Consider the following 26,075-nt stretch of genomic DNA (forward strand, 5'->3'; position numbering starts at 1 on the left):
AGGAGGACCTGTAGGTCCCTGGCCCCTGTTTTGGGAAACTGTTGCCTTGCTTGCTGACCTTGACCTTGATATCCTCCCTATGCTAATTCCCTGCCGGGTTCCATCCTCCTGAATGCTTAAGGGAAGTTCCTTGTCTGTGTATCCTGCATAATGGGTCTTAACAGCTTAGATGCAAGATTGTAAAACATCGGTAGTGAACTTCTGCCCTCAGGGGTTCTCCCATTGTGCTGTAAGCCTATATTAAGACCTCCTCCCTCCTTCAATAAATGGCATTCAGCATTTAAAAAAAAAAAAGAAGTATCCATGTCATGATTTGGGAGCTGGTTAGTGGGCCAAAAGAAAGCCTGGTACATGCCCCCACTTACTCTGTCTTAAAATGGTTGTTTCTTATTTGTTATTATTATTGCGTGTATATTTATATGTCTATGCACATAAATAAATATGAGCTGCTGAGTCAAAAAAAAAAAACTATGGGAGAATAAACCTGAGCAATCAATGCATGCTTTACCCATCTTCTATAACAGCAATGATTTTATTTAAATTTCTTTTTTCTTTTCTTTTTTTTTCTTTTTTCTTTTTTCTTTTCTTTTCTTTTTTTTCTTTTTTTTCTTTTTTTTCTTTTTTTTCTTTTTTTTTTTTTTGTTGTTTTTCAAGACAAGGTTTCTCAGTGTGGCCCTGGCTGTCATGGATCTCGCTCTGTAGACCAGGTTGGCCTTGAACTCACAGAGATCTGCCTGCCTCTGTCTCCGAGTGCTGGGATTAAAGGCATGCACCACCATTGCCCTGCTTTTATTTAAAATTGTAAAGAGTAATAAACAGATGAGTTTTGGGAAACGAGAGAAAGTTGGGACACATTCTTACATTTGCTAGTTATGCCTAGGACTCTGGAAAACAGTTCCCCTTTACCAAGCCCCACACTCTCCATCCTCAGCACAGAAGCAGCTAAGCCCCAGCCTGTATGGGAAGGTCAGATAAGGCTTCCAAACTCAGTGACATTCAACCTCAGTCCAAACAGAAAAGAGGGGTATCCAGGTGCGGGGGAGGGCATCTGGAGAAAGGGAACGTTGGTAGAAAAAGCAGCAGCGTCAGAGGATCTGTGGAGAAAACAAGAGAACCATGAAGCCTGGCTGCAGTGGGAAGGGGTGGGTAGGGCAGAGCTGAGAAGACAGAGCAGGGACGGAAAGCTAAGAAGCCCGCTCTTCATCTCAGGTCTGCCCCTCGGGCAGCTGTGTAGCAAACTGGATCATGGAGCAACACAAGAATAGACGCGGAAATCCAGGGGAAAGTTAATGAGCCTCCGGCTACAGTGGCTGCCTGGAGTGAAGGAAATGGATGCGAAATAGGATCATGTGAGGAGGAAGTCAAGGATTCATTTGCATGGTCAGCAGATGGATATTCTTTCATTTAAAAAGGGTTTACATTTATGTAGTTTAGTGGTGTGGGCCACGCCATAGCACCCATGTGGAAATCAGAGAAGAACTTGTGGGTATTGGATCCCTTCCACCCTCTGGGTTCTAAGGATCAAACTCAGGTTATCAGTCTTGGTTGCAAGTGTGTTTACCTGCTGAGCTATCTCACTGGCCCAGCAAGGGAAAAAGTTTGAAAGATGCCTGGTGACAATGGTTGTACAATGTGAGTGTACTTAACACTACAAAACTGTCTATCTAATCAGTGGTTAACATGGCAAAGATTTATGATACACACACACACACACACACACACACACACACACACCTGTACACACACACACATAGTTTTAGAGAAAGACAGAATAAGGCAGGAAGAAAGACTGACAGATGAAGATTAGCTGTAAACAGAGAAAGACCAGAGCCTAATTTGGATTGTGAAAGCCAAGGAAAAGCAATTTTGCAACAATGAGCAAAGGGTGGGTAAGTCCAAATGGTACTCTGAGGCTAAATAAGGTGATAACTAAAAGCGCTTGTTGGTTTAGCGACAAAGAGATTTTGCTAAGTGTGATTTCAATGCCATGATCAGAGTGGAAGCCAGATGCAGGAAATTGAGAAGCATGGAAGAAAGCAAGATACAGAGGCCACAGGACTCAGAGAATTCTGTGCAAGAGGAGGCAGAAAGATTGTAAGAGCCAGAGGAGATGGAGGACACCACGGGAAGCGTCTTCCAGACACAACAGGACTGATGCACATGTGATCTCACAGACTGACACACAGGACCTTGCCCACGTTCAAGCCATATGAGGCCCCAGCACTGAGATGGAGAAGTGGACACAGGCTCCCACCCCTAACCAAGAAACTATCTCTAACTAATACCCACTTGCAAAAAAGAAGTACTTTTCTCCAATCGAATCTCACTGAGTACATTAACCACACTTAAGGGTAGGCTCCACACCCAGCAGTAGATGACCAACACAAATGAATTCAATGATATTTTTGTAGATTTTTTTTGTTTCATATTTCTTTGTTTGGGCATATTTTGTCTTACTGGCCTTTTGCCTGTATACCATAGTTTCAGATCTTATGTTTTTATGGGATGTGTATGTGTTTCTTGAGTTTTGGGAGTTTTTTTCTTTCTTTCTTTTTTAGTCCTGGTTTGTTTGGTTTTTGTTTGCTTGTTTGCTTTTTAGAGAGAGAGAAAGAAAGGGTGTTGAGTTGGATGCATGGGGAGGTATGAATTATCTAGGAGGAGTTGAGGAAGAGGAAGTCATAATCAGAATATATTGTATGAAAAAACTTTTCATTAAAAGAGAGAGAGAGAGAGAGAGAGAGAGAGAGAGAGAGAGAGAGAGAACAGGGGTTCCCAGCCTTCCTAAAGCTGCAACCCTTTAATACAGTTCCTCGTGTTGTGGTGACCCCCAACCATAAAATTATTTTTGTTGCTACTTCATAACTGTAATTTTGCTACTGTTATGAATTGTAAATGTCTGTGTTTTCCAATGGTTTTAGATGACCCCGTGAAAGGATCATTCAACCCCAAGTTGAGAACCACTGAGACAGAGGGTAGGTTAAGATTATAGTCAATCTTTCTTGTTGGGACTGCCAGCTCCCAAATCATGACATGGAGACTTATTACTAATTATGAAAGCTTGACCTTAGCTTGGGCTTGTCCCCAACTAGCTCTTATAACTTAAATTAACTCATTTATATTAGTCTATATTTTGCCATGTGGCTTGTTAGCTATCCTCCACAATGTACATCTGACTTTCCAGTGTCTCGATGGTGTCTCTCACACACCTAGATTCACCCCAAGTCCCTCTCTCTCCCTGGAAGCCCCGCCTATCTCTCCTGCCTAGCTATTGGCCATTCAGCTTTTTATTAAACCAATCAGGTGCATTAGGCAGGCAAGGTAAAACAGCAACACATCTTCACACAGTGTGATAAAATATCCTGCAACATAACATACCCTTTAAGATGTTTGATTATAAAGATGAGGATGGTGAGAGGCACTTAGAGAGAAGCCAGTTTAAAATGGAAGAGATCTGTGCTATTCAAGTATGACAGAAAGTCAGTAGAAGAGGCATTTGAAAAGTTACAGACCAGATGTCCAAGAGCAAGAGGCAGTGAATGAGAGTATGTGTCATTGTTACAAAGAGCAAAAAACAATAAGAAGGCTGCCCTTCCGGTGTTACAGTTGCTTAATGAGGTTTCTGGAAACTTCAGGCTGGCCTAGTACCTTAAGTAGCCTCTGTGAAGTCAGAGGAAGGCCATGTGCTGAGGAGAGGGTGGGTACAGGGAGAAGGTGGGTACAGGGAGAAGCTGGATATAGAGAGAAGCTGGATACAAGGAGAAGGTAGGTACAGGGACAAGGTGGGCACAGGGAGAAGGTGGGTACAGGGAGAAGCTGGATACAGGGAGAGGGTAGGTACAGGGACAAGGTGGGCACAGGGAGAAGCTGGGTACAGGGAGAAGGTGGGTACAGGGAGAAGCTGGATATAGAGAGAAGCTGGATACAGGGAGAAGCTGGATATAGAGAGAAGCTGGATACAAGGAGAAGGTGGGTACAGGAACAAGGTGGGCACAGGGAGAAGGTGGGTACAGGGAGAAGCTGGGTACAGGGAGAAGGTGGGTACAGGGAGAAGCTGGATATAGAGAGAAGCTGGATACAGGGAGAAGCTGGATATAGAGAGAAGCTGGATACAAGGAGAAGGTGGGTACAGGAACAAGGTGGGCACAGGGAGAAGGTGGGTACAGGGAGAAGCTGGATACAGGGAGAGGGTAGGTACAGGGAGAAGGTGGGTACAGAGAGAAGATGGATACAGGGAGAAGGTGGGTTCAGGGAGAAGGTGGGTACAGGGAGAAGCTGGGTACAGGGAGAAGGTGGGTACAGGGAGAAGGACGGGAGATTCAAACACTCTGAAATGTCTGGTTAATGAGTGACAGGACCCTGACTAGAGGCACAGTGCGCTGAGGTACTAGCTTTGGAGTCCATGAGGTTAGTTGTGCAGTTCTGGACAGGTGCTTCTCCATCCACCTGGGCTCAGCGGTCCCCTTGAGATACGCACACCTAGCAGATGCAGACTTTATAAATGCTCCTCTTGAAGAGACATGGATTCCGATCACGCATGTAATTTAAAGCAGCCTCACACTTCATTATTTTTTTTTCTTTAAAACTTTGTAAGTGCAAGCTAATGGGTTAAAGAGTTGCTAATTATTTGGACTACAATGAGATTAATAATGGGGATTAGAACTAATTCACCTGAGTCCTGTGTTGACTATAGAGATGATTGAAAACTATCCTCACATGTCTTTGAAGCCAGGTGTGCTAATGAGTGTAACCCCCACCCTCAGAAACTGAGGCAGGAAGATTAGGGCTATGAAGCCAGCCTTAGCCACATAGCACCCCATTTCATCATATCCAAGGGCTGGGGCTGGAGAAATGGCTCAGGGTGTAGGAGCACTTGATGCTCCAGCAAAGGACCCAAGTTCAATGCCCAGCACTCACATGGGTGGCTCACAACTGCCTGTAACTCCAGCTCCAGGAGATACGATGTCCTTTTCTGGCTTTCTCGGGTACCTACACACATGTGCAATGTGCACACACAGAGACACAGAAAAAATTAAAAACAAGGGCTGGTGATGTAGCTCAGTGGTAGAGTACATGCCTAGCATGAACAAGGCCCTGAGTTTAACTCTTACCACTGCAAAACAAAACAGCAACAAGTTTCTTTTTTTCTTTTTTGTTTTATTGAGACAGGGTTTCTCTATGTAACACTGGCTGTTCTGGAACTCTCTTTGTAGACCAGGCTGGCCTCAAACTCGCAGAGATCTGCCTGCCTCTGCCTCCCAAGTGCTGGGATTAAAGGCATGAGCCACCACGTCCTGGCTTACAACAAATTTCTGAATAATTTACTGGGTAGTTTGGTACTGTGCCCTCCATTCACAAGTCTGTTTGTGCTGGGTACTGACGGCCCCAAAGGCACCTGTGGTGTTGCAAATAGACATAAACCTGTCGGCTGCTCAGCAAACTTTCAGTGTCACATGTGCCTCTATAGATTTCCTTTTGTGCACAGAACCAGGATCCAGGTAAGCAATGCTCTGAAGTCACCGCCATGGGCATCTTATATCTGGGTTCTCCTCCCAAGGGAGCTGCAGTAGCAGACAGAATGCCACTGGTCCTCACCAGCTGGTGCCTGGGGGGCTGCATCTGTAAAAGCCTCAGCAACAAATTGTCTCCTTTTATCTTATCTCACGTTCTGATTTTACAGTCCTAGTTTGAGAGTAGGTTAAAAACAAATGAAGCAAGGAGCAAATATGATAAACATTGACCGTGTGGTATTGGTCTTCCCCACTGATGCCCTAGAAATTCAAAGCGGAGCAGCTGAGCTGGCCTGCCGTGACAGCGAACATGTTCTAAGTCTGTGTTATCCCATTGGATGGCCACAAGCCACGCATGGCCACTGAGGATGCCAAATGCAGCTATGAAACCCAGAAATCACATTTTAGACTTTTTTTATATGATGATTGATTCAGTGCGATCCACATGTGACCAGTGGCTCCTATTTTAGACAGAAGCTATAGAAGCGTGTGTGTGTGTGTGTGATTTCTCTCTCTCTTTTTTTTTTTAGGTATTATCTTAGTTTATCTGAATAGGCTAAACTGGCTGGTCAGTGCCCAGAGATCCACCTGTCTCCAAGAACTGAAATCCTAACCATGCATGGCCACCCTGGCTTTAATAGGTTCTGGGGATCAAACTCAGGTCCTTATACTTCTAGAGTAAGACACTTGCTGACCAAGCTTCCTTCCCAACCACAGAAACAAAATTAAATAGAACTGGAATTTTGAATATGGATTGTAAATAGTGCCAACCCAGAAAGCTCACCCCAGACTGATGGCCACACAAGTCCTGCCATCAGCAAAAACAGCTGTAGCAAGGAGATCCTCTCCATTGTAAAAGTGTATGTCAGGGAGAGAGATAGATCTGAGAAGCAGTAGCCCCATGGTGGGCTTGCTTTCCTTTCTGCCTGAATGCCAGAGTCCTGTGTACAAAGGGCTAAGTGTGGGAGAACAAATTTTATCTGATGCCTACTGTGTACTAGCATTCCATTAGCAGTTGGACGTAGGCTGCCCCATTGTTTCATTAACCCTACGTATCTTATATAAAAATCTTTAATGCCTTTTAACTAGGGAAATGGAGTTTCAAATGGGCTAGTGACTTTGCTGCTCGAGACTTGTCATTTAAATAGTAAGTCCTATTCAGAACCAAAGTTAGAACCCAAGCAGAGACAAACCCACACCTCAGTATCCCCATCATGTGCCGGCAGGCGGTGTCCTCAGCTAGATGCTCATGTTTAGACACATGATCTCGAGCCTGAGACTGAAGCAGAGCAGAGGAGATGTAGTACAGATAATCTCACTACCCTCTCTCTTCCTCCTCTCCCTCTATCTCCTCTCTGTCTCCTGCTCTTCCTCCTCCTCTCCCTCCATCTCCTCTTTCTACCCCCTCTTCCTCCTTGATCTACCATTTTTGTTGTTATGTGTTAGCTCTTCTTTGCTGGCATAGAAGATGCACAATTTGGTTGTTTTATTAAGTCTACTCAAGAAACAAAGTCATACTACATCACCTTAGTTTATATCCAGGTGCTTACATGTACTTATGTATTACAATAAATATATGGAATCATCTATAACCATTTAATTAAACGTCACAAAGGATCTACTGGTTCCTGCACACCTTTTCAGTGTCTCTTACATAGGGGATTTTTTTTCCTTCTGCTCGTATAGTGTTTTCAAATTTTTCACTAATAGAAATAATTTGAAGGGCTGGAGAGATGGCTCATTGGTTAAAAGCACTGGTTGCTCTTCCAAAGGACTCAGCTTTAATTCCCAGCACCCACATGGCAGCTCACAACTGTCTATAATTCCAGTTCTAGGGGATCTGATACTCTCACACAGACATACATGCAAGCAGAACACCAATGTACATGAAATAAAAATAAATCATTAAAAAATAACAATATAGAAATGGAGGACTGAAGAAATGGCTGAGAGGTTGAAAGCACTGGTTGCTCTTCCAGAAGACCTGGGTTCTATTCCCAGAACCCACACGGCAGCTCACAACTGTTTGTAACTCCAGTTCCAGAGGATCTGACAGCCTCTTCTTGCTTCCAGGGACACCAGGCATGGATGTGATGCATAAACATACATACAAGGAAAACACTCACTCATACATAAAAGAATGATAATAGATTTTTTTAAAAGAACATGTCCATCATCTCAGAATTGGCCATTTATTGCTCTTTTGTCAAAATAGCCATGAAAGTCTACTCAGTTAGCATGACCTCCTCCACCGTACAGTTGTATCCATGGACTCCTGTTGTACATCACATCTCTCGAGCCGTCCATGCCCTGTGTCTGCTACTTCGTAGCTTCCATTTTATGTTTGTCTTTTCACTCCAGTCCTCACTCACATGCCATCGGCTGTTGTCAGACCTTGTGCACATTCTAGTACTTCGCTGGTTATTTCCTGTTGTATCACGAGTGATTTTGTGTGCTGCTATGCACGTGGACAACTGTAGCTTTAGTGTCTGAGACACAGTCTATAGCACCACAAACCATCACTTAACTAGCCTGACACTGTTTGCTGCATGGAGTCCATTTCAAAGTTAACTTTTATGTATTATAAACATAGGTTGTAAATAGTTACATAATACTCCCAAGTAGGTTCAGACCTGTTTGTCCCCACATCCCCTGTGAACTCAGTTTTTATTATACTATGAACTTCCTGATTGGATATTACCTCTGATTTTAAAGACTCTTCACATGCCTTCTTTTTGCTTTGCAAATATAATATTCTCCATAGCAATAGATGACACATCCTAATTACTCTGCAGACATTGGGCACTTGGTATGTGCTTTCTGAGTTCTGTAGAGTCTTGTACTATAGATGACATGGGCTGTCAGCATCCCTAACCTCAGTATCACTCAGCTTCAAGTGAGCACATTCACACGTTTGTCTATGTTCTGACATTAGCCGTGCCTAGGTATTAAGATAGTACTTCACAAGAGTCACAGACTGTCAGGTTAAGAGCCAGCTGCTCTAGAGGACTTAAGCAGTAAAGGTTAAAAAAAAGCCTGTGAGTGCCTCCCAGAAAGACTTGATTCTAGGTCATCGGGACTTCCTGTCTGCCAGCTGCATTCTAAACCCCTGTTTTGAGTGCTGGCTCATTATTCTGTTATGACTCTGTATGTACTTGTTAGCATTGCTCTCATGGAATTCTGGTGTCTTTGTTGTTAGTTTTGCTCCTGGGGAGTGATGTGTCTCAGGCTCATGTAGCATTCATTACTTTGGTTTATAAACTAGACTGGACTGTTAGCAGCCTTTTCCACACTTGGTCTGAAGAAAAGCTTCCCTTGGTTTCCATAAACTATGAATTGAGTGCTTACAACATTGTGTAATGACATTATTACTTCCATCAAGGAGGCATAGATATCGCTAACGGTGTCTTGGAAAGAGACTATCCAACCTGCTTAGGGCAACATAGTCCCCACGTTATTAAATAAAACTTACTGGAATTAGTGACATTTATTTAAAAGAATAACCTCAAAAGCTGATATTTTCATCGTGTATTAAGATATTAAAACTTAAAGCATTATTTTTTTAATTTTACACCTATTTAAGAAAAATTACTTTGGATTATACTGTCATAAAGGGAGAGAAGAGAACTGTGGTTGGGAAAACTGGTGTTGCTGGCACAAAGAATGGAATCACTTGCCTAACTGCTGTTTCACCATGCTTTTAACTGTTAGGGAATCGGGGTTACTTTATTATGGTCTTGGAGAACAGCCTTTGAGCCCTGGCTGCCTTTGTAAATTAACAGGTAACAAGGAGAAGTGACAGTCTAGACATAAGTCATCGAAAGGGGTTGGGAAAGCATGTCAATCATGCAGGATTGAGAGATAAGGAGAAGCTAGGCCAGGTCTAATTGTATAGAGTCCCAAACACCAGACTGTTTTAAAGTTTGTATTTTAGGACATGGAGTAAATATCAAACAAAATGCAAGTACCCTCGTGTGGTAGTTTGAATGTAATTGGCCTCCATAATCTCATAGGGAGTGGCACTATTAGGAGGTGTGGCTTTGTTGGAGTGCATATGGCCTTGTTGGAGGAAGTGTGTCATTGTGGGGGTGGGCTTTGAGGTCTCCTATGCCCAGAATACCACCTAGTGTCTCAGTTGACCTCCTGTTGCCTACAAGATGTGGATCTCTCAGCTATTCCTCTAGTACCATGTCTGCCTGCACGCTGCCACGCTCCCCATCATGATGATAATGGACTAAACCCCTGAACTGTAAGCGAGTCATCCTCAATGAAATGTTTTCTTTTATAAGAGTTGCTGTGGTCATGGTGTCTCTTCACAGCAATAGAAACCCTGACTAAGACGCCTAGTCAAACTGGCTTCAGTCTAACCAGGTGTGGTGGCTCAGGGTGCAGCAGCAGGCCAAGCTGAAATCGGCCTGATCTACAGTAAGATCCTGTCTTAGACCAAAGTAAAGACAGAACCACAGAAGTTCCATTCGAATGTGGCTTTGCTTCCACCTTCTGTAGCTCTTCCACTGGGTTTGATTCGGTCACACTACTGTGTGCATGTGTGAAAACGCCCCACTGAACCACATTAGTAGTTACAGCCAGTACACATTAATAAGATTAAGGCAATTACTGAAAAATAATGAGACTGGGTATCACGGTGTACACCAGTTATAAGGACGCAGACACGAGGATTGTGAGTTTGAAACCAGCTACATAGCAAAACCCTGTCTCAAAAAACAACAACAAAATCATCAAGTAGAAGCAGGAGCAAATCCATCATAGTTTTGGAAACCTGGATGGGGACCAGAGAGTGACAAAGTTCCAGAAAATGGAAGGCTCCTGGGTTACAGGGAAATAAGAAGAGCCCAGGGCTAGGGAGAAGCCTGAGGATTAAGAACACTCGCTGCTCTGGCAGAGGACTGGAATTCAGTTCCTACAAGCCATGTCAGGTCACAGATAACTGCCTACAACTTCAGTTCCACGAAATCTGATGCCCTCTCTAGCCTTCCTGGGTGCTGCACTCACACAGTGCACATACAATAAAGCAGACACACAATATACAACATATACATGTGCACACCTGTGCACCCCCCCACACACACACACATACTTGTGTAATAAAAATAGAAATGATAGTGATTTTGTTAGGTAATATTTGTAACATGGTTAAATATTTGTTATAGAACTATGATAATCCAAGTGTGTCTTACTTGTGTTACATATTACACTACTACATATCATACTATTCATATCATACCAAAGATCCACTGTAGGCCATAAAAAAGATTAGGTTAAATAATGTATTTTTCTTTTGGAGACAGAGTCTCATTATGTAGCCCAGGCTGGCCTTGAATTCACATCTCTCCTGCCTAACTCTTTGGAATGTTAGGGTTACAGGGGAGTACTGCCATGCCCAGCTAAAGCATCCTGTTTGGTCCAAATCTTCAAATAACAAAGCTTTGGTGCTTCAGGCTGGCAGTGTCTAGCACTCAGTCATATACTTTTCATTGATTTGACTTGGGACTTGGGGCAGGACCCTGTCTCCCTGTAGCACAGGCTAGCCTAGAACTTAGGAGAGCCCTCTTCCTTGGCTTCCCTGAGATCACAGAGGTGTGCTTCCGACCTTGACCATGACTGATTCTTGGGCTTGGTTCCTTGTTAGGTCTTTTTTTTTTTTTTTTTTTTTTTTCATGTTATAAACGACCGTGGGATAAAATTAAAGGATGGAAATAAACAGTTCCTTTGCTTGTAAGAAGGGAAGGGAAAAATCAAAAGAAAGTGGTGAGTGTTAGGGGACACCAGGAAATTGCTTTTCTATCTTACTAGATCACTCGGCTTCACACCTTGGTGTTGCTAGCCAAGCTGTGCTCCTTCTCTTGATAGGAATGTGTCCTTTGTGGAGTATTTGCACAGGGCATGACATAAGAACAGATCTGCAGCTGTTTCCTAACCGCTGTGAAGTCAGTTGGCTGCACTCCACAGCACCATGTCCAAACTTCAGGGACGGTTTTCAAGGGATGTGACTGTGGGAGGAGCCTGCTCTGCAGGGGCCTGCTTCTCCAGAGTTGAGCGCTTTGCATGTGGAATGTGAGGCCGCTGAATGCCAAAGTCATCAGCCAAAGAAATTGGTTGTTTTGTTTTGTTTTGTTTAACTTGTCATCTAGCCTCTCTGTGGAACTTTAAGTGGTCTAGCCATCAGCAGGAAATAGCAATGTTTTGAGTCCTAGTGTCTCCCAACCAATAGTTCCCTATGAGTTTTAAAGCTGTTTTAGGCTGCTGGAAACATTGTGAGTCTGCCTTTAATGATGTAATCTGGTTACAGACAAAGTAGTTGTAAAGATGAAGCTGTGGTGGCTGAACCGTCCCGGCTCTTTCTTCCTCTCTCAGGAGGAAATAACTGCTATACTGTTGTGTGTACATCATTGCTGTTTTGTCTTTTTGTTTTGTTTTGTTTTAGACAGAGGGTTTCTCTGTGTATCAGCCCTGGCTGTCCTTGAACTAACTCTGTAGACCAGACTGGCCTCAAACTCACAGAGATCCGCCTGCCTCTGCTTCCTGACTGCTGGCATTAAAGGCGTGGGCCACCATGATGACGCACATGTCATTCTAATTCCTTTGACTAATTTCCTGCGTCATCATCTCCCTTGCTTCTTCAGAAAGCAACTAAAGTTCTTTCCAAATGGTACTCAGCAGACAGGGCCCACTAGAGAAATGAAGAACAATCTCTACCCAAACAGTCATGAAAGATTCAAATACCAGGAGCCTTCGCTAGTGCTGATACCCGGAAGGAGATCCAATGCTTCCCATTCAAAGGCCACCAAATGAGATGTCACTTTCATCCTATGTAGTTGGGCAGGAGGAGTAAATTCTAAGGTAGGTTGCTTAGGGCCAAAAGTACCGAGGTAAGACTCGGAAAGTTTATCTTAAAGTGACAGGAGACCCCTGGAGGGTTCTTTAAAAGGAGAGAAGGGATGTAGAGGGATGTAGAAGGACTCACGAGCTGCAGGAGGAGAGGGTGCGGAGTAGCCTGGAAATGGCCAAGGGGAGAAGCATCCTTGTTAAGTGCTGGAAAAACCAGTGTTGCTGAGCTAATTCATGCTTCTCCTCTGTCTTAGTAAGTGGGAGGAGATGGTTAGAAGCACAGCTGCTGGAGCATGGGTCCATGTTTTCTACAAGGTGCCTCTGCAAAGCCAGGTGGAGCCTTGACTTTCCCGGGGCTGTTGTGACGGGATCCTTCCTCGGACAATGCACACAGCCAGCAGAGGCCTGTCTTCTGCTGACTTTCCAGTCCCTGCCACTGGAGTATTTGGTAACACTGCAGAAAAGCTGGTGTTGCCTGCAGCCCTTCACCTGAACCTGGGCCCTCTTGTCCCCGTGCTGAGGAGACTCAGCAACCTCCCAGGTCTTTGGCATTCAGATGTAAGCAGAAAACAGTTTCTCTCTGGTCTTAGATTCCAAAGCTGTGAGGTGTGGCTGGGGAGAGGGAGAAGCAGAGCAGGGTTCTTCCTCGGTGACACATACCACGCTTGGCAGTTTCCAGCCAGTCACGGAGCCCTGTGGCTTGCGCTGGGAAATTTCAGGTCTAAGTATGTCAATGATTTTAAGCTTTGCATACTTGAAAGTTAGACTCTTGAGGCTGACAATGTTGTCTTCTGAGTGTTATTCTGTCTGCTTTGAGCTTATCCATCAGACTCAGAACTCAATCCTCCCTCGAGGGCTGATTGCTTTTCTCCTTTGATATGTCTGCTTTAAAAGTCAGAGTGTGTGTGGGATAGCAGAATGCTCTTTCCGTAGATGGCCACCAGAGTCTCTTTCAACACATGCTTTTCTTACAGTGTGTGAATGGCATTCCTCCTGAGAACTGAGGCTGTCTAGGACCTTCCTCTTAGATCCAAGTGCACCTTTCTGGCTGCCCAGATCAGATCATAGAAATGATGCGCTGTAATGTCTAGAGTGCCCTTCTGCCGGTTCTTTATCACTCAGACCTCAGCTGCTGTGCTATGAGGAAGTCCACACCTTGTAGAAAAGCCTTGTCTAGGTGTTCCAACCATGGCTACAGCTAAATTCCTAACAAAAATACATCCCTCCTCACCAGTCACAAGACTGAGGAAACCTTTGCTGACTTCAGAAGTCAGTTATCTTTTGACTACAGAAGTTCCTCTGTGAGGAACCATGACAACCTCCTGGCTAAGCTCTGGCCACGTCAAGATTTAGGGCAACAACAAAATGCTGGCTCTCTCTTGGACCAGTAGAAGTGTGGCTGATTAGTTGTCCTACAGTAGAGGACCAGCAGGATAGTTACTCATAGAGAACACCTCAAGACTTGTTGACTTGAAATAACCATTTTGTTATTCTCGTGGTTCATAAATCAGATATTAATGAAGGTCACAGCTAGGCGAGTGTCTCTGAGCCATGTGTCCCTGTAGATTAGCCTTGAAGATGAGCTTCCTCAGTCACATCTTTGGATCCCTGGTACTCCCCCTTCCTTCCTCCATGTCTTCAAGAGCCTCATCTGCAGGGGCTCTGCACATAGCCTGGTGTCCCCAGGTGATGTGGCTTCTTGTGGAATAAATGACTGCTAAGACACCGAAGCAAAAACTGCCACCAGGTCTTGGTCTAAACCAAGTATAGGTTGGAACTATATCTCAAACCTCTATTAATCAAAATTGTGTAAGGTCCTCCTAGATTCAAGGAGATGAGAAATAAGTCAAATTTTTTGAGGGGATGAGTGGCAAAAAAAAGTAATTATGACCACAGGGGACAAAGTAGAACCTAAGTTTATATGTCAATATGTTGCCTCATTAGAAATCTTAATTTATGAATGAAGATGCTAAAGCTAAGAAGAATTAAATAGTTTGGCCAGGGTTGTGTAACTTGTAAGCACCAGCACCTAGATTCAAATGCAAATCTGAAGTCCAACCATGAATTTTCTCTACTTTGCTATTCTTTCTTTCAGAAACATGAGAGATATCCTTTACAATGTTTTCTTAATTTTCCAGTGCCGTCTTTAATAAGAAATAACACACACACACACACACACACACACACACACACACACACACACATTGCAGCTCTATACATGTTGGGCCATCGGTCTATCACTGAACCCGCCCTGATAGCCAAGCTCTGCAAAACCACCAGATGTTGTGGTACATTACTTTAACTAGGCAAAGATGTGTTACATTTCTTTATGCTGCATTTGTTTAGCAATGGAAAGATGTGTTGCTTTGCCTGCCTAAGGCACCTGATTGGTCTACTGAAAAGCTGACCAGCCAATAAATAGACAGTAGAAAGGTGGGGCTGGAGGGCAGAGAGAATAAGTAGGAGGGAGAATCTAGGCTCCAGAGAGAGAGAGAGAGAGAGAGAGAGAGAGAGAGAGAGAGAGAGAGAGAGAGAGAGAAGAATGAGGGAGAAAGAAAGGGAGATGCCCAGAGGCCAGCCAGCCAGTCAACCAGACACAGAAGAAGCAGAAAGTAGGACATACAGAATGAAAGAAAGGTAAAAAGCCCCGAGGCAAAACGTAGATGAAAAGAAACAGGTTAACTTAAGCTTCAAAAGCTAGCCAGAGACAAGTTTAAACTAAGGCCAACCATTCATTACTAATAAGTCTCCAAGTCATGATTTGGGGGCTGGCGGCCCAAAGGGAAAGCCTGCTACAAGCAGATTTGAAGAGCTATTTATTCCACAGAAGTGTGGAACAATAATATTCACTGCCGTGCTCCCTGAACACAGGCCCGTTTCCCATGGGTGATGACTCTTTTGTGCCCTTGAACACTGATGGAGGGACTCGGAACAGGCTGGAATTTGGCCTAGAGGGCATTGAGAAAATGGCTGAGTAACAGAGTTATTCCTGAGAACCGATTCTAGATCTGTCAGCTGACTGATGATTCATTGTGTCTCCCTATAAGTGGTTAAGACTGAGTAAGACTGAGATTCTGGACTGGAGAGATGGCTCAGTGGTGAAGAGCATGGGCTGCTCTTCCAGAGGACCTGGGCTCTGTTCCCAGCACCCACCTGGCAGCTCACAACCATCTGTAACTCCAGTTCCAGGGAATCTGGCACCCTCTTTGATCTGCTCGGGTACCAGGCCTGCAGATGACGTGCAGACATACAGACAGACCAAACACGGAAGAAAACAATTCTTGTTTAATTAAAGGCCTGAGATTCCTTCAGGTTTCTAGGTCTGACTCTTTTAGATAGAAATTAGATGGAAGCTTCTTGAAGGTGGCCTGCTGTTTTTGTGTGCTACCCTCTGTGAGTAGACCCCTCACATCCATGCTTACAATTCACGTTTGTATTCTGTAGATGCTGAGTCAATGCAGATGAAAGCGTGAAGACACCGAGTACTCTAAGATCTAATTAAAGCCATTTCTGATGAAACAAGCTATGAACACTAATTAAAACATTTCTGGTAGAAATTTAGTCTTACTTCATAATTTCCAGTTGCATTCCTTTTTTTTTTTTTTTTTTTTTTGGCCATAATGAAGTAAGATGCTTTAATTTTCTTTTTACAGATTTTATGTGGATGAGGTCAGAAATTGGGGGATTCCTCTCCCATTACTTGTGCTTCCAGCTGCCGGCCCCTTGTTCCCTTGACACACTCTAAGGGAGGCATCCCAATGTCACAGCTCTGCTGTGGTGCACACCAGGCTTGGCAGTGGAGACCCAGGCTCATGAAGCCCTTCCCTCCTCCTGTCTCTGGTCTCGTGCCCTGGGCTCTGAGTGGCTCTGAAAGTCTAGAGACTAGTACCTGATAGAGCGGCTATTCCCCACTTCTCCTGGCTTCGTGATTGCATTAAGGAGTCTCTTTGCTTGGTTTCAATTTTGCAGTATCAAATTCAGCAAATAAAGCTCAATAGGTTGGCTGACATTTGAGAACCCCTGAGGAAATCTTCTCTTGAAAGCCTTGGAATCTTCTGGAAGGTTATTGATTTGTTAGTGGTACTTAGAGTCTCTTCATTTCTCTCCCTATTGGACTGAGCCCTACATGCCTCCTACCACTTTTACGATGTCCTGTCCAGTCACTTCATGGAGATATGTTCCTGTTTTAACATGGAAATAAGCAGAAGGAGGAAATAAAGGAATTTCATAAATTCAGACACAGGCACATTTTAGGGAACGCATTCAAATAGCCATGTCTAGAGCTGGATGGGTGAATTACAGCATCTTGGCATAGTGAAAATGAAAACAGATTTTAGCTTAGAATACAAATACCAAAAAGTGCCTGCGGTCTCCTCTCCTTCCAGAAGGCATCCAAGAAATGGACACTGCTTGTTGAGGCTTACACAGAAATAAAGTCATTGATCACAATAAATCAGGGTAGAAAATTCTTTCTGTTTCCCTCTCAGTCAAGGAGACTGGTAACCCCAAATCCTACTACTTCTTCCCCCTACCCCTTAGCCCGTTTTCTCTCAGCCATAACTTATTTCTGTCCTCCTTTCTGCCAGTCCCTCATTCCCATGAACGTTGGTCTCTTGCTCAGCCTCTGACCTCAGGTCTCTCTACCTCTCAACCTGGGCCTCACTTTACATTCCTTGCTTCCTGCCTTCCTTCCCTACTAAGCTGTCTCCGACCTTCTGCAGGCATCCCCCCTCCACGCCCCACCCCTCCATTCCCCTTCACTCCCCCCCCAACTCCCCAAACCGCCCCCCACCCCACTCCACCCTCACCCCCCACCCCGCTGACCTGGATTCTGCATTCTGCATTCCTCTTCTCAGGTTAAGCAGAAACCCCCCCCCGCCCCCCCCCCCCCCGGAAAGGTGAGCTGAGCAAGCCCAGGATGACTCTTTGACATATGACAGGCACGTTCATGCCCAGCTCTGCCACATCCTGGCTGTTGAGCTTGCCAAGTCATCTAGCTGGTTACCTCCTTGACAAATGGGACTTAAAATAGCCCCTTTCTCTGACATGTCTTTGAGGATGAAAATACTGACACATTGTAAAGCCTAACATTGGGGCCATAAAAAGCACTGAAATATTAGGTGCTGTTCTGACTGTAATTAGGGAGCATTCCACGTGTGTGTCCACACGGCTAACGCGACGACACATGAGCGGTCTCTAACGTTGGCTTCTAGCCAAAGACTTTTACGATGAATTTCCAAAGCCCTGCACATTCTGGCCTCTCTGTGATCTTTCTGACCTCATTTCCAGCAGCTGCCTCCCTGCTCTCTGCAACACACATGCAGGTCCACCCCCTCTGCTACAGACACACCTGATTCTCCCCCTGCTCCTTAAGTCATTCCCTCACCTCAGGGCCTTTGCACTAGCTGTGGACTACACTATCTTCCTCACTTCCGAATCACAGGGTAAGTATCATCATTACAGCAACGCCTGCCCTGACCCGTCCGTTTAAAATTATAGCTTCCTGTTACACGAAATGCTAAATGGTCTTTTTATAAAACAAAACAAAACAAAAACAAACAAACAAACAAAAAAACTGGAGCCTGATATTGGGGTGAATGCTGAAAGATCAGAGAGACAAAGGAACAAGCTACCTCTTACCTCTAGGACTCCTCAGCCTGAAAAGCTTTCCTCAGACTAAAGACTTTAGTTCCTGTCTCTTCATGCCTTATATACCTTTCTCTGCTCACCCATATCATTTCCTGTCTCAGCTTTCCTAGTGCTGGGATTAAAGGCGTGTGATTCCCCAAGTATTGGGATTAAAGCCACTGCCTGGCTCTGTTTCTCTCCTACACTGAATCAATCTCATGTAGTCCAGGGTGGCTTTGAACTCACAGAGACCCAGATGGATGTCTGTCTCCTGAGTGCTAGGATTAAAAGTGTGTGCCTCCATTGCCTGGCTTCTATGTTTAATCTGGTGGCTGGCTCTGTCCTCTGATCTTCAGTCAAATTTGTTAGGGTACACAATATATCACACAACAACTTTTTTTCTGTACCCTTTCTCTTAGCTTTATTTTTTTCTGTAGCATTTACCACCATCTGACACACTTGTTTATTTTCTCTTTTTACCCCACCAAATGCACATAGTAAGTACTCAATAAACACTCACCAAAGAGAGGTTAAGCCCTAAGACAAACACTGCCATCACAGTGGGCCTTCCTTGGTTTCTGCAAGCCAGGTTGCTTGGTTTTCTCTATTCATGTGATAATAACTTTTTCACTATGTTTATTACTCTGTATTTCTCTGGAAAATGTGTTTAACACTCTGAGATTTAACCAGATGCTATAGTTCAAAAACACATTTTATTTAATGGACTGGAAACTGACATTGCAGATTTGATTGAATGACTGCAAAAATCGTAATGTTCTGCAAGCGTTTGAAAATTGCATCCACATCATGTTCTGGAAGTTATTCCAAAAAAAAAACTAAACCTAAGCTTGTAAAAATTTAAGAAAAAGTAAATTAGATAAGGCTCAACACAGAACTCTTACCGAATATGATGGGATAATCTATATTTTAACATCATGCAAGTCTTGCTATTTTGCTGGCATACTGGAAGGAGACCTGCAAAACCTTGCCTTCTGAATACATCCTCTAAGCTATCAGCTTGGCTAATAAATTACATGCAAAGACCAATGATCTCAAAAGTCGGTACTGGGGGCCGGAGAGATTACTCTGCAGTTAAGAGTTCTTGCTGTTCTTCCAGAGGACACGAGTTTGGTCAGAGAAAGAGGTTAGTAATTTGTTTTGGTCTTTTAAAAAGGTACTCCAGCACTTGTGAGGCTGAGCCAGGCAGATCTCTGTGAGTTTGAGGCCAGCCTGATCTACATAGTGAGTTCCAGGACAGGCAGAGCTACATAGTGAGAATCTGTCTCAAACAAACAAACAAACAAACAAACAATGCCGGTTCTGGAGGAACAAATTCATGTAGGTTGGCTCTGAAGAGGTCTTTCTGAACCTGGGAGAAAACATTTACCAACTTTAATTAAATAAATTATATTATCTAAAGCTAGAAGGCATGCATGTATCACAAAATTCTTATCAGGCCCAGAGAAAACACTAATCAAATCCAAATTCACTTCTATATCACTGATGTGATTTCTGGGACAGCGCTGCTAGCCAGCAGACCGTACACTTATTCACTGATGTAATGTGGGGTACATAGCATATTTGAAGTCATTGGTAAACAGGACCTCCCATTTCCCATTTGAAAATATAATAGCACACACACATATGAGAAATGGCCTTCCTAGGGCAGCAGAAGTGACTGTCAAGTGGAATCTCTTATATTTGGAGGTTAATTATGATGCCAAGAAGCCCCCACCAGAGGTGGTCAACAGCTGTGAATGCCTTTGACAGTGATGAAGAGCAGCATCCATAAACACAGAAAGCCTAGAAAAGGCTTGATGACAAGAGGGTGCTTCCAGGATGGAATCAGGCTCATATCCAGTCCTGGTTCGTCCGTCAGGTTATGTTATATTTTGGATTTTTGTTGTTGATGTTGTTTCTCAAATCTAAGGCAATGCAGAGAGAGGGCAGAAGAGGAGAGAGAAAATGTTTCTGCCAATGTGCAATTGTTGACGGTCCTGTCCTAAGAGAACTCCTAGCTTGGTGTCCTATCCAGTCATGTTTGCGTGGGTCTGGTTGACGAACCCTGGTGGTGTTTTTTCCCCTTTGGCCATTATTACCCTGCCTCTGCCTCTCTGGCCTCCGGGTCTGCCTGAGAAGCCCTGCTTGCCAAACATAACATTTTAAATACCTCAATTTTTATTTGTTTGTTGTTTTAGCTTTTTGTGTGTGTGGACACTGACTCCATTAGAGTTTGGGAGGAGTATCAGTCTACCTGTGCGTGGCATATAAGGCATACTCTTTAATTACTACATTGGTCCCTTCCAAGATCGCAAGGGGCATTTTAAGGCAAATGCTTACTGAGTCCCATTAGCTACTGAGTCTATGTACATAATGTATTTTTCCTTCCCTTAATTTCTTGGTTTAATTGGAAATACTCATGTTTTCTGCAAGAATTGCAGCTTTTCCTCCTTCTTGAAAGATGCCTTTCTCTTCTTTAGCAATCATTGATGGGTCTGGTCTGAAATCTACCCTTTAAAAATATCTTGAGAACCACTTATCAAATGGAGTAAATACTTCTGTCTCAGTTCTTATCTTATGCAAACTTTCTGTGACATTTGGCCCTAGAGACCTCTCCCGGCATGTGAAGCCCACAAGGCACTCTCCTAGGATGTGCAGCCCCAGGCAAATTCCTTCCTTTTGCACCTTTCTCTTTTTATCACTCAGCCTTTAAAGAATTCCAAAGGGTCTTGTCTTGCTGTGTAAGTGAGAGGCCTGCAGCTTCAGCAATTACTTTGGAGACAATTATTCACAAATTAGTGTGTGTCCACATCAAATGCAGCTGATAAGATTGAGACCCACACACATTCAACAAATATTGAAAGCGTAGAGCATGAACTGACTGCTAATAGCATATCCTGTGGGCTTTTCTCTGTGACTTTCTCCCAAAAGAACAATTTAATCTGTATTCCTACGCTTGCTGAGTGATACTATTATCTTAGTCCCCAAGCCACAAACTTGGGACCTATCTCAGATGTTACCTCCTGCCTTCGGCTCATTCCCACCACCTGGCCCATATCCAGTTATCTACCAAATCCAACATTTATATTCTTTGAATTTTCAAATGCGCGCTTGCTTCTCTCGTCCTTTGATCTGTTGGTTTAAATCTTTATTGTTTTGGTTTTGTTTGTTTTCGGTTCGGGGGCTGGTTTTAATCTTCCTCAATACAGCAGCATACTGATATCATCATCACAGTTTGGTTCGCAAATTTCATCCTTACTGTACTTCCTGCTTGCAGATCCCTTCAGATTCAAGCCAAGCTCTTCAGCAGGGCCGTAAGACTCTCTTCCTGTTGGCCCCTGCCACTGTGCACTCTGCTTTCCTTTCGTACAAAGCAGTCTGCAGTGTCCTGCAGAGAGTGCACCCTTTCCTGCCTCTGTCAAAAGCCTTTCTACTCCGGCTTTCCTCCCACTCCAATCCTCTTTCTAATGCCAGCACTGTCCCCTGGATAAGCATCTCAGCTGATGGGCAAGAAACTCAGCTATCCAATCGCTAACAAATTGTTCCTCCCCTAAAACATTCATTGAACAAATGAATGATTACATTCAATTAGTGCCTACTGCCTGCCAGGCTCCGCTCTAGGAGCACAGTGAACGCGGTAGTGGAGGGACCTTCCCTAAGGGAATTGTAGCGTGGGAAGTGATCAAAACAGGTTACTATTGTTGTCACTCATGGTAGACAGCTGCCCAGAGAACTCAGACCCTCCCTCCCAGTCCCACTGTGAATTGGGTGCTGGTCTTAGCCCTTGTACTGTAACTACCTTGTACCTGCTCATTACCCTCAGCCCTGGAAGTGTCTTGAGGGCAGAGCCTGAGTTTTTGTGCCTGTCTCCACATCAGGTGCTTTCAGTGGGTTCTGTAATTTAACCCCGCAGCAACACTATGAAACCAGCATTATTACAGCTGCTTTATAGACCAGGGAACAAGATCTTAAAGACATGAAATGAGTTGTCAAAATTACATGGCAGTGAGAGACCAAACCAAGCCCAGCCCCCAAGGCTGCCAGAGTCCCCAACTGCTTGCTGAGAGGAGTGTTTCCCCCCCTGTGGGCACCTGGAGCCATAGGACTGTAGTCTGCACACAGTTTTAGGTAGCCCTCTGGATGCACAACAAATCTGTTATCCATGGTCAGATATACATAGACACTTTAGTTAGTTTATTTCCCCCCTTTCACCTGTGTGACTTCCCTTAGCCTGCTGGGAACTAGGGAGCCAGAAAGGTTTTTGGTTTTGTTGGGTTTTTGTTGTTGTTGTTTTGTTTTGTTTTGTTTTTGTTTGTTTGTTTCCAGACAAGGTTTCTCTGTGTAGTTTTGGTGCCTGTCCTGGATCTCGCTCTGTAGACCAGGCTGGCCTCAAACTCAGAGATCTGCCTGGCTCTGCCTCCCGAGTGCTGGGATCAAAGGCGTGCGCCACCACCGCCAGGCGAACCAGAAAGTTTTAAACTTGCCAGCTCACCATATTACAGCATCTTCCAGTTTAGGTACCTTTGAGCTCCATCTCTTGGACAAATAGTCAATTTCTAAGAACCTCTACCCTTTCCCTGAGGTCTAGGGACTGAAAGGACGTGAAGGACTTTTAGAAAGCCAGAAGGTGTGTGGGGTGGGACTCCTGGTGCCATGCCAGTCCTTGGATTGGCAATGTCTGGTCCTGCTGAGGTGTTCTGGTCTGGAGCCATCCACAGGCATTCTGTTGGTGTTCTATGCTGAACTGTTCAGCAGCCCCCCCAGATGTGGTGGCTCTGGCATTGTGTCCCTTTTCTCACAGCTGGCTCTCTCCCCTATTTGAGTTCCTGGGAACTTTTAAGGTCCCTCTGCACCTGCTGTGATAACACCCTTGCCATCACCACTGCCATAATCTCAGCTCCCTCAAGTGTGGACCTCAACCGACCTCCAGCTTATTTCCTAGAGGGCAGGCAGAAGCTCCTCAACCTTCCTTCTCAAGCAACTGATCAGACTGCACTGTGGTGGAGCTGGGACGGGCCACACCTTGTCAGGAAAGGGGTCCTCACTGTGATGGGGTCTAGCTTGTTAGAGAAAGCGTTCTTCACTGTGGTGCAGGGCTGGACCTTGTCAGCAAGGAGGTCTTCACTGGAGAAGCTGCGCCTCCCTTGGGGCTGGAAAGCATTAGTGAGACATTCTTTCAAGGAGAGCTATTTCCTGATTTTTCAATGTGAAATGAGACAAAAGAAAGTCCCCTAGATTTTGGCTGTACCTTCAGCCTCTTGGATGTCTCTTCTAGGAGACAGCCTGGGAGACTAGCTGCCGTTTGTTTTAGCCTTCATTCCTACATTCAATTGGGCCTTGAAAAGATGGGCTCCCTCTGCCTCTTTCCACCCTTTTCGTATTTCCCAATGATGTCTCATCTTCTCCACAAAGTGGACTTTGCCTTCCTCTTCCCTCCAAGGCTAACTTGGGGAATAGCTGCCAGGCAACCTGATTTATGCGAGAGGAATGAAAAGGCATCTGTTTAATGTTTTCAAATTATTACCCCCGTTACCCCTGCATCTTAGAGGGTAATGGTTGCTCTCAGGAGCTCTCCAAGTCCCTTAATAGTAGCCCGGCTCAGAGCGGTCATAGAGGAAGATTTACAAGAGCTTGAGAGTCCGTGTGTGTGTGTGTGTGTGTGTGTGTGTGTGTGTGTGTGTGTGTCCCTTTTCAGCCTACCAACTAAATTTTTGGCCATTGTCCCCACCCTCTTGAGCAACTGGACAGGATGGAGGGGTAGGAATGTTTACTCTGCAAGTAGTAATGAACTGTACATTCACATTTTGACCAAATTAATCTTCACCATAATACCAATTATGTCTAACATATTTAAATATAAAATCATGCCAGAATGAGTTCTGTGAAAGAATCCCCATTGAGAGGGCACAGTGGGAAAACAGAGGATTTGATCTTTAAAGCTCAGGCTGACTACAGGAAAGAAGTCAGCAGAGAAATTAATAAGTGGGTCGAATAACAGAAACAGTAAGAGGAAGTGTGAATCAAATCGCCACATAACAGTCCCAGTCCCAGGTCCCTTTAGCTAGTTGCTGGATGGGAATGTAACCTTGCATGCCTCTTATACTTAAACATCTCTTCGTTCACCTTAGTAAGTCTCACATCAGAACTGGATCCTGATTGTACGAGAAAAATATCATAAAATGGATTCACATGAAGGAACCAGTTTTTGTCCCATGGAACTAACTGAATAAGCAGAAAAATAAAATTATTAAAGTAACTGGCCCAAAGTAGAGTATAAAATAGAAAGGAAATGGGGAGGGCCTTGCTTGAGATTATCATTACCATCTGTGCTGTGGAACATTTGATTCCAATCCCAGAAGCTTGACACAGAAATAACTTATAACTGGGGACACATGCTGTTGAATTTTCAGGAATGACAGAATTTTTGTTATTAATATCTGTATCACAAAATGGGGAAGATGATAGGTTATACAGTGGCCAGAGGTGGAGTAAAAGCTGCAGCTGAGAACTTCTACCCTTTATCCTCATTCACGAGGTGCCCTTTACACCCCCAAATTTTCTTCCTCTTCCACCCAACCGATGCTCAGAGAGAGCTCCTAATGAGTAGAGAATCTAGATCCTCTTCTCTCTGGAAGAGAAAGCACCCGTCCCATGTGGGGGCTGTTTAGAGTCTATTAGCGAATCCTCAGGCTTTGCATAGTACTTGCAATTCTGTACACAGCCATCTTTTCATAATATTTTGGACACGTACTTGAAATACTTCTTACCTAGGTTTGTAATATGTGATATTACAAATATCACATAATAGTGATCTGTGGATCACTAGTGGGTGGTCACACTGGTAAAAATGTGTCATTTGCAAGTCCGGCTTCACCACTTCCGGTGTGATCTTCTAGCTTACTCATTTTTAAATTGGGGATAATGGTTCCTAATGGTTCCTGACTTACAGGCAAATTATTTGCAAACAAGAATTGCCCTGCTAAAATAGCCTGAGCGTTAAGCTTCCAAACGTTAAATGAGGTGGTCACTTATTTAATGCACATGTTAATAAAGGACAGAGAATCCGTGATACCAATCAGGATAAAGAATTAGACGACAGCTGAGTTTTGTGGCATATATAATCCTAGAATTTGGGAATTTGAACAAGGTGATCATAAGTTCAAGACCACCCTGGACCTAACAGGAGCCTGCTTTTAAAAAGGAAAGAGGAAAAAAGGCTTCTCTAATGGTGATACAGTAAACTGGTGGTTACATAAATTATTTTTTTAAAAAATCCCTTTTGGGTAGTTATTTTGCACAGAGTCATTTAATTTGCAACGGTCGTCTTCACAGTATGATCTCGGAAGATGTAGCTTCCCCACAGGTTTTATTTTTCTGGTTCTTTTACGCAGAAGGCGGCTGCTTTGGAGAATAGGGGACGCGGGAAAGCTTAACCCTTTTAGTCCCCGACCTTTTCTAGAAGCTAGCCTCCAGGTCTTTGTGGGTTTGTCCTGCAACCTGACCACGTTTCCTGTCCCGGGCCTTGGAGCTACCCCGGGCCTGGGCATGAATCCTTTTGTGTGTACAGCTGCAAGGGCAGCTTGGTCCGAGAGGAAGCGGCTAGAGGAAGAGCCGGTTCTCAGTCGGGCTCAGGGCGGGTCCATGCCAGATGCCGGCCAGCCCCTTGCTCTGCAGCCTGCAGCCCCGGGCGCTCACGCTGCGCCGCTCTGCGTGAACCTAGGCTAGTCGACGAGTTAGCGCGTTGCTATGGCGACCGTGGGCACGTGACCAGCCGCTGCCGCTGTTGCAGGCGCCCTGACGTGGAGGGCGTGGCCTTTGAGGGCGGGGCCTTTGGAGGGCGGGGCCGGGCGCGGAGCAGGAGCAGAGCGCGGCTGCAGAGTGAGCAGCAAGCAGTGGGGAGACACAGCCCTACGCCCCAGCCAGCCTCCGCGTGTGTTCCCTCTGTCGGGAGAGCGCCAATGCCCGGGCCGACCCAAACCTTGTCCCCAAATGGCGAGAACAACAACGACATCATCCAGGATAACGGGACCATCATTCCTTTCCGGAAGCACACAGTGCGCGGGGAGCGGTCCTACAGGTACTGGCACGGGT

At 44.6% G+C, this 26,075-nt stretch overlaps 1 protein-coding gene across 2 annotated transcripts in view; it reads left to right on the plus strand.

Annotated features, from left to right (window-relative positions):
• The window catches only part of Mapre2 (microtubule associated protein RP/EB family member 2), a 144,789-nt gene that overhangs the window by 27,189 nt on the left and 91,525 nt on the right, over positions 1-26,075 (plus strand). The window contains exon 1 of one of the 2 annotated variants that reach the window (XM_059246271.1): positions 25,817-26,061. The exons of the other annotated variant lie outside the window; for it this stretch is intronic. Within the exon in view, the coding sequence (XP_059102254.1) occupies positions 25,943-26,061 (119 nt within the window). The 5' untranslated portion in view covers positions 25,817-25,942. Of the gene's footprint in view, positions 1-25,816; positions 26,062-26,075 lie in introns of those variants that run through there. 2 annotated transcript variants of the gene reach the window in all.

Source organism: Peromyscus eremicus, chromosome 19 (genome assembly GCF_949786415.1).
Source record: "Peromyscus eremicus chromosome 19, PerEre_H2_v1, whole genome shotgun sequence".
Lineage (NCBI taxonomy): Eukaryota > Metazoa > Chordata > Mammalia > Rodentia > Cricetidae > Peromyscus > Peromyscus eremicus.